Below are 8043 nucleotides of genomic sequence, written 5' to 3'. Positions count from 1 at the left end.
GCGCCGAAATAGGATTAAACAAACTCTCATCCAGGGAGACCAGGAGAGCAGCACCCTGGCAAGGACACCGTGCCTGCCGTAGGGTAGAAGATAAATCCGGGGTGCCAGGAAAAAAGCAAACATCACTGCATCATTTACGGGCTTCTGTATAACATGATGCACAGGCAATAAATTAATCATCCATACAAAACCTGACAGATACAAGATATGTATCAAAATATATCAGATTTATTATCCTTTTTTTTTTCTTAAAATATGACATGGCTAAAATGACAACACATGGGTAAGAGCAGAGTTTTGTCGGACGGCATGGCCAGCCGGATAGGCTGTCACAAGGAAGAAGAAAACATTTTACAGTGCCACAAAACACTATGCTCGGAAGTGCCAAATGCTTTTAACATGGATTTTCTACACTGATATAAAATAAAACCCAAAAGAAAAAAATGCTAATAAAGCACTGATTGCAATTGTTTGTGGCAAAAGCTGATTATTCACTTGCACAATGATCAGGTAGGATATGTGTTTAGCTCATTTGGGCCTTTGAGATTTTGAGTCTGATTGAGAAATACATTCACTTAGAGTGACCGAGTGAATTAGATTGTCATTGTTGGTCAGTGTGGTTAGGCCACTTTAAGGAACATTTCAAGGGATTCAGGAATTAAAAAAAAAAAAAAAAAAAAAAAAAAATCAGAAAGCAACTTTCAGCTATACATATCATGGTTTCCTATTTAAGTTAAAGGTTTATGCATTCTCATAGGATGACCACCCATTGGACAATTAAGGCTTGTGTTATTTAGTGTAGGACAGAAAGATTGTCTTAAACTATTACGTTTAGTCCTCTAGCAAGAGAGGCCATAAAGGGTTATTTTTATTCATGTAATTTTTCCCACAAATGAAAAAAAAGAAGGCACAAAGTATGCCACCATGACATTCTATTTCTGTCAGAGTGCCTCTGTGCTTTCTGATACTACCATCATCATATACTAAAATAAAAAGGTAGAGATGGATTCTTGCATTTTCCCATAAATTTAGTGTTGTTTAATACCTGAATGAATCTGAACTGAGGGTGCTTCTATCTAACTGTAAACAGTACTTCACAAACAGAAATTAATATTTTCTCTCTTTTGTTCTGATGGGGGGAAAATGCTCTGCATGTCTCGTTCACATTGCCAGACCTCATTATGAAGTAACGTAATTGCTAGAAGTAGCTGCAGTAGAAAACATTCTAAACTGTCTTTAACTATGCAAAATAAATAGCAATAGTAAATAAATAATTGGTCTGCCTCGGCTGCAAATACAGTGCATTTTTGGTATTTTGCATTACAAAATGTGTTAGATTTATTTCTATAAATAGACAATATCTTATATTGTCTGCTCTGTGCTATGTTTATGTTCTATGTCAATGTGGAGAAATTGTTTTCAACCTCAGTAACAGAACAGGATGATTAGATGCCCATAGATACCTCTGAAACTGGACTGTAAGTGCATGTTGTCTGTAAACGGCTAATCGTATCAAAGCTATAGCCCAAGGGAGCTGGTGACAGTTGAGCCAGCAAGATAAAAGATCACATTAAAAAAAATCACATTCAAACTCTGAACTCTGCACAAGACAAAACAAAACAAAAAATGACAGCGGACTACCGCAGGAAGGCAGTGAAGTACTCCTCCAATGCCTTCTGTTTCTCCTCGCACACAACGTTCTGTTTCCTGAGCTGGGCCGCCTTGTCCTCGGCCGCCTGGATCTTGGCCAGCGTCTCCTCCTCGCGCTGGTCCAGCTCGGTGATCTTGGCGTGGAGCGCGGCGATGCGGCCCCACAGCTGCTCCTGGTCCAGGTCCTGCCGCGAGTACGAGTGTTCGCACAGGCAGGCGTGCTCGCCCTCCCCCTCACCCTCCGTCTGTGCGTCCGCCGCCGCCTCCGCTGCCTCCGCCGCCTCCGCCGCCTCCGCTGCCTCCGCCGCCTCCGCCGCCTCCGCCGCCTCGTCCTTGTCCGGTCCTGCCTCGCCCTCTGCCCCTCTGTGTGCGTCTGAGAAAACTATTACTCCGGATCCTTCTTGCTCGTCCTCCGCCTTTAAACACATAATTGGGCCGATTGTGATGCTCTGATTGAGTCCAGTTTGTAACAAATGGGCCGTCCCCTGGTCGGCAGCTCCGGAAGTGGAGTCTGGGAAGGGAGTGACCGGATCGCAGGGCAACAGTGCGGTCACGGCTGAGCGAACACAGAAGGGCTCCTCCGTCTCGCTCTTCACCTGGGCGTCACCTGGGTCCGCCAGCAGCCCACCTGGGTGCTCGCAGACGGACACACGCACAGGTGAGGGGACACCAGTCTGTGTGAGGTGGGGCCCGACTGGCAACTTCCCCTCCTCCTCTGGACGAAGAGTCGTCTCCAGCTTCAGGTGTCCCACAAGGAGGACGGAGAAGACTTGGCCGTCTGCCTCGCTAACTTCTGTCGTCTGGCCGGTGATGATGCCGCTGCTGTCATCGTCATTGGTGTTGCTGCTGTTGTTGTTGTTGATGATGTGGAAGTCGTTGTCTTTGAGGATGAGAGGTTTCTTCTTTGGCGGGGACAAGGATCTGATGAGCTGGACGTTTGTGTCGCATGTTCTCCCTTTGACCCTGGAGTTCTTCTTGTTCTGGATTCTATTGTTTTCATCCTATGGAACAGACACAGGAACGCAAACAAATGACATAAACAAACATATTTACTCTGACTTCATTACTCAGATCTCATTATTTTTACTGTTAATATTTGATATTGTTATTGAAAGTGTTTATATTATTACTACAACTGTTATGCTTAATGTATATATTTTTCAATTGTATTTGTATTGTATTATTAAACTAATGTACTGTTTATATACTGCTAATTGCTTTGGCAAAAAGTGTCTGCCAAGGCAAGGCAGTTTTATTTTTAGCGCATTTCATAGGCAAAGTAACTCAAAGTGCTTTACAATGCCAAGTACCAGTGTCAGTGCCAAGTATAATCAAGTCAGTGCCAATCATAACCATAAGCATAATGACGCCCCTTGTTGTAAAAACATTATGAATGTGACAGACAGACTACCGCTTGTAGGGCTGAGAGGATGTGTGTCTGAGCAGGTGGTCAGCAGCGCAGCGCTCTCACCTTTCCTCTTTACACTGCACACCCCTGTTACTTCCAGCACAACTTTGCAACCAGTCATCTGCACAAATACTCTGATGACTCTCAACAGTTGTGGGGTGTGTTAAGGCAGGGGAGTAGACTGAGCATAGAGAACTGGTGCACACAGCTTTGTGGCATGATGTGGAAACAACCACCTCTTGCACCCTCCTCCACTGCAGATACCTGGTTGTACACCCTGATAACAAAGTGGGGTGCGTTTCCCAAAACCACAGTGGCAATGGGAAATTGCATTGCAACCAACAAAGCTGCCAACTTAGTTAGCAACTATGGTTTTGGGAAACGCGCCCCTGGACTGCAACACCAATGCTGTATACAGGAAGGGGCAGAACAGACTAGACTTTTTGAGAAAGCTTGTTTTTTTTTATGTGTGCAGCAGAATGTTGAATATGTTTTACTATTCTGCAGTTTCTAGTGCAATTTTCTTTGCAGCCATCTGTTGGGGCAGCAACATCAGAGCCAATGACACCAAAAAAAACTGAACAAATTGACTAAAAGAGCTTTGGCTTTGTGCTTGGACATAGCCCACACTGGAGCCCCTGGAGTTGGTTGTTGAGAGAAGAATGTCACAAAAAACGTCTTAGCATTATGGACAACACCAGCCATCCTCTACATAACCTACTGGTCAGACAACAGAGTGTTTTCAACTGGAGGCTGCTTCAGCATCACAGTAATAAGGCCTGTTACTGTTACACTGAAAATCATTCCTGCCCACTGCTATAACAATTTACAGTGACTCCTCAAAGTGCAGGGAGAGCATAATCAATCATAAGAGACAATGCACAGTTTACACATTTCTGTACAATTGAGTGTAAACATTTCATGCAGTAATTTCTCAAACCTATCAAACATGTTTACTCACTGGGTTGATTAAAGATGACAACTTACATCACATATATAGGGGAAGATTGTCGGAATTGCTGTGTGCTTGAGGTACCGAATTCCCCAGCGAAGATCAAAAGAGTCTTCTGTGAAATGCTCACTACACAAGTACTGGTGCCGACTGGGTGTCCACTCCTGGCGTTTCATGTTATCAACCCATTTCTGAAGCCTGACCTGATCTCGTAACGGGAACCTTTGGGAGGACACAAGTAGACTATAACGTTAAAGAATCTATGACTGACAGCAGCAGCTACAGAGTGGAGACACAGAATAAGAGAGTTGTCAATTCACTAAATGAGTCATTGTTCTCAACCCAGCCAACGCAAAGACACATTATTTGCACAGTCGGCGAGTTATAATACATGCAACGTCAAATCAATGTTTAAAATAAACCATTGGTGATTGAATGACACATAATTTGAGTGCACGGTTAATGGAATGACACTTGAGGATTGCAGCAGCCACCTTGCATTAGAGTTGAAACCAGTTTCAGAATAATGACACATATGTGGAGCTGCAAAATGCAAACTTACGGATAAAAGCTAATCCTTTTGTTGTCTTTTGAAAGTACCCCTCCACGGTTTTTGCAGAGTTTCACTGCACAATACCGGGGCATTTTGAGTTACTTAGCTATTTTTTAGTAAACAAAGCCAGGAACATTGTGCTGGCTGAAACGAAAGCGACGTTCCAGATGACGAAACAGGATGTGACGTATTAAACCCCTACATGTGTTTGCAACCTGGACCAATCGAAATGCGTTTAGTCATTTCTACCAGGACTTGGCCAATAGCGTTGAGATTCGTGGGGTTAAGTAAAAGAGGGGTAACAGAAGACGATCAGCTGTTTTTCGCACTTGCTTGCTACGAGGAATTGCTCTGAACACTTGGTAAGTTATCAGCATTGGTTTCACTTTTTATGCGTAAAACACTGACAGCAACTTTGGATTAATCATACACTTACTTGTTTACTCCTAAAACAGATACTTTTCTTGCCTGTACACGTCGTGATTGGTGGTAATTGATTTTGTGGTAGCCTGTAGGCCTGAATGGAATCTGTTTGAATTCGCTTTTTGCCAAGTCAGTGTTGTAAAACTATTTGGCATCGACCTCGTTTTAAAGGTTATTCAGTGAGGTACAGAGTGAATTTTACCGCAGGTCAAATGTGGTAGGCCTACAGGCTATGCTAGGGTCTGCGCCTATGCTAATGTTTTTTGACAGCTGACAGTGGTTACCTAAATTGCCCATTCAACTTCCGTTTTTTGTAACAGGTTTTGTCCACAGCCATGGCAACGGCCCAGACGGTGTTCACACTTGCGGTGTGCATCTTGATGATCACAGAGTTGATCCTGGCAGAAAAGGACTACTATGAAATCCTGGGTGTGCCAAAAGACGCTACTGAGCGGCAGATAAAAAAGGCATTCCACATGCTCGCCATGAAGTTCCACCCAGACAGGAACAAGAGTCCCAACGCCGAAGCAAAGTTCAGAGAAATAGCAGAAGGTGAGTCAGTGACACAACTTGTTATCAGCATTACAGTTTTGGTCTAAATCTCAATAGACCTAGCCTACATATTAATGCATAGTGTAAGATGCTGGCTTTGGAGAATGCATACTACTATTAATATTCCATACATACTACTACTATTTATTTTAATCACTTAACATTTTAAATCATAGCCTATATGTACTGTATGTGTGTCTGCATTAATGCACTTTTATCTGTACTCTGAGTCTAGCCTTTTGGAGAAATATAAATAAATAACACCTTTTCGTCTGTCTTCCTCTCCCCAGCATATGAAACGCTATCTGATGACAAGCGGAGACAGGAGTACGATCTGATGGGGCGGCAAGCAACGTTTGAGGGAATGAGGGGTAGAGGAGGACGCGGCCAGCATGTCCACCAGCCGTTCGACTTCGACGACCTGTTCAGAGACTTTGATGTGTTCGGCCAGCACCAGCACTTTCATCAACAGCACTCCCACCAGAAGAGGAACCAGTTTGAGAACCATTTTGAGAAGCACTTCCAGAGCCAGCAGAGGGAGGCCCAGAACCGCCACAGGCACCACTTCCAGAACTCCTTCGGAGGAGGAGGAGGAGGACTCTTTGACGATGTCTTTGAGGACATGGAGAGGATGTTCTCGTTCGACATGCCCAGGGCTGATGGCGGGTTTCACCGGTCCACAAAACAGCACTGCAGAACTGTAACTCAGAGGAGAGGGAACATGGTGACCACCTACACGGACTGCTCCTAAAGCCTCTCATGACTGTAAAAGGTTCCGACCCTGCTCTAGTGCCGAACCGTGTGTGTGTGTGCGCGTGCGTGTGTGTGTGTGTGTGTGTGTGTGTGTGTGTGCGTGCGTGCATAAAGCCATAAGCCTTCATAAAGCTATGTATCGTAATTTAATTATTCAGTTTTCGGATTCAAATATTACTGCTCTTTGAGGACAAATGTATGTCGAGCCAATGTTGAATGTCACCACATGAGAGAATTACCTTCTGTACGGCACAGAGCTTTGAATTCAGGGTAATTTGCTTTATAACCAAACAGCAAGTGGAAAGGTTATTTGCATCACATTAGAGTTTGATAGATGTGTTCTTGACCTTTTTTTTTATTTTTATTTTTAAACTTTCATTATTTTGCCAAAGGTTTGGGAGGCCTTTAAAAACCTGCACAAAGGAAGAGGCATAATATCAGCATGGCATGTGCTTACACGTTAGGTCCATGTACATCACCAGTGTGGACCCTCATGGAGAAAAATATAATTTATCTCCGCATTAATGTCGCTGAATGTCATCCCAAACACGCACACAAAATGCATCCTCCTCTTTTGCCTCCACTGAAGTGAATTTCCAATTTTGTGCAATAACTATCACATGCTTTCATAGCATTTTTTATAGACCAGTGAATATTTTTTTAAATTTGGAGTACTAAAAAAACGTTCCCATCTTGTTTGGAACAATGTTTAATTTTGTAAGACATATTTTTTTTTTTTCTTGATTGTCATCAAATCAGTGGCTATTTGATCTAATTTGTCTGGTGAGCCTTTAACTTGTTGTTTTGGTGACCAAAGGAAACAACAGATTGTATGCTTTCACCTCCTCTTAATCTCTTAAGACATTCAATGTCCATTGAAGCGTATGGTACAAAGCAATAGGAAAAACAACTTTTGAAATCGTTTTGTAATCATGTTTAGCAAGTGAGCGCTCGAGTTCAATTTTACAACCATGCCACGGTTTCCTTCTTGAGCTTGTGTCAACGACCCTACGACATCACCAACTGTTACCTCAAACCAAGCTCACCAGAGCTAGCCTCAGCTCACTAATCATGTGCAATATTTGTCGCTAGCACTTTGACGATGTCTTCTCTTTATGTTCATTTGTTCTTGTTGTTTTGTTCTGTTATTATGTTATTGTCTTTTTGCGTTTGCTGCCTGTTTTTAAACTATGAACCTTGCACTTTTTGTGCTTCCATCATTTGGTGATTTTCAAATTCCACAGTAAGTTGTTTTGTTTCAGAACGTATGGATGGGGTTTATCTGAAATGCAAGATTAAACAAGTTTGGCATTTCATTCATGGTCTCTTTGTGTTTGTGTTGCCATAATAAGCAATGCTGTCTGTTCAGACAAAAGACAGTACAAAAACAAAGGTATTGTGACACCCACCATTACAACCATAGGAACTTCGATGACATCCCATTTTAAATCCATAGTCAGTAATATGGAGGTGGTCCCCTGCTCTCTCTTTTGGGAAGCATGTCTAGTGTATGTCATAATGTTACATCATACCACTTCATTGATACTGCCTGGTGCAGGTGTGCTGATGTAACAACACATGCTTTTAAATAGATATGAGGCCGAAGAAGTAGGCCACAGGTTACAGCACAGGTGATAAGATGAGGGAAGAGGACTGGAGACGCAGGCCTGACGTAGGCACCTCACCCCTGATAACAACTAAGAGCCCAAAACATTCTGAAGGACTCTTCTCATCCTAACAATGGATTATTCC

General features: G+C 43.0%; 2 protein-coding genes across 2 annotated transcripts; one reads left to right on the top strand and one right to left on the bottom strand.

The window, feature by feature from the left end:
• Window positions 1-208: 208 nt before the first annotated feature.
• On the bottom strand, window positions 209-4712 carry LOC125310307 (THAP domain-containing protein 5-like). Its single transcript, XM_048267605.1, has 3 exons — window positions 4573-4712; window positions 4046-4232; window positions 209-2651 (listed from the first exon to the last, which is right to left on the bottom strand). Exons 1-3 carry the CDS (start codon window positions 4653-4655, stop codon window positions 1638-1640), a joined length of 1284 nt encoding a protein of 427 aa, XP_048123562.1. The 5' UTR covers window positions 4656-4712; the 3' UTR covers window positions 209-1637.
• Window positions 4713-4820: 108 nt separating this feature from the next.
• dnajb9b (DnaJ heat shock protein family (Hsp40) member B9b) lies at window positions 4821-7607 on the top strand. The gene is made up of 3 exons (XM_048268135.1): window positions 4821-4925; window positions 5307-5538; window positions 5829-7607. Exons 2-3 carry the CDS (start codon window positions 5322-5324, stop codon window positions 6287-6289), a joined length of 678 nt encoding a protein of 225 aa, XP_048124092.1. The 5' UTR covers window positions 4821-4925; window positions 5307-5321; the 3' UTR covers window positions 6290-7607.
• Window positions 7608-8043: the final 436 nt, after the last annotated feature.

Source organism: Alosa alosa, chromosome 17 (assembly GCF_017589495.1).
Source record: "Alosa alosa isolate M-15738 ecotype Scorff River chromosome 17, AALO_Geno_1.1, whole genome shotgun sequence".
NCBI lineage: Eukaryota > Metazoa > Chordata > Actinopteri > Clupeiformes > Clupeidae > Alosa > Alosa alosa.
The sequence above is the reverse complement of the archived record's forward strand: the minus strand, read 5'-3'. Positions and strand labels throughout refer to the sequence as shown.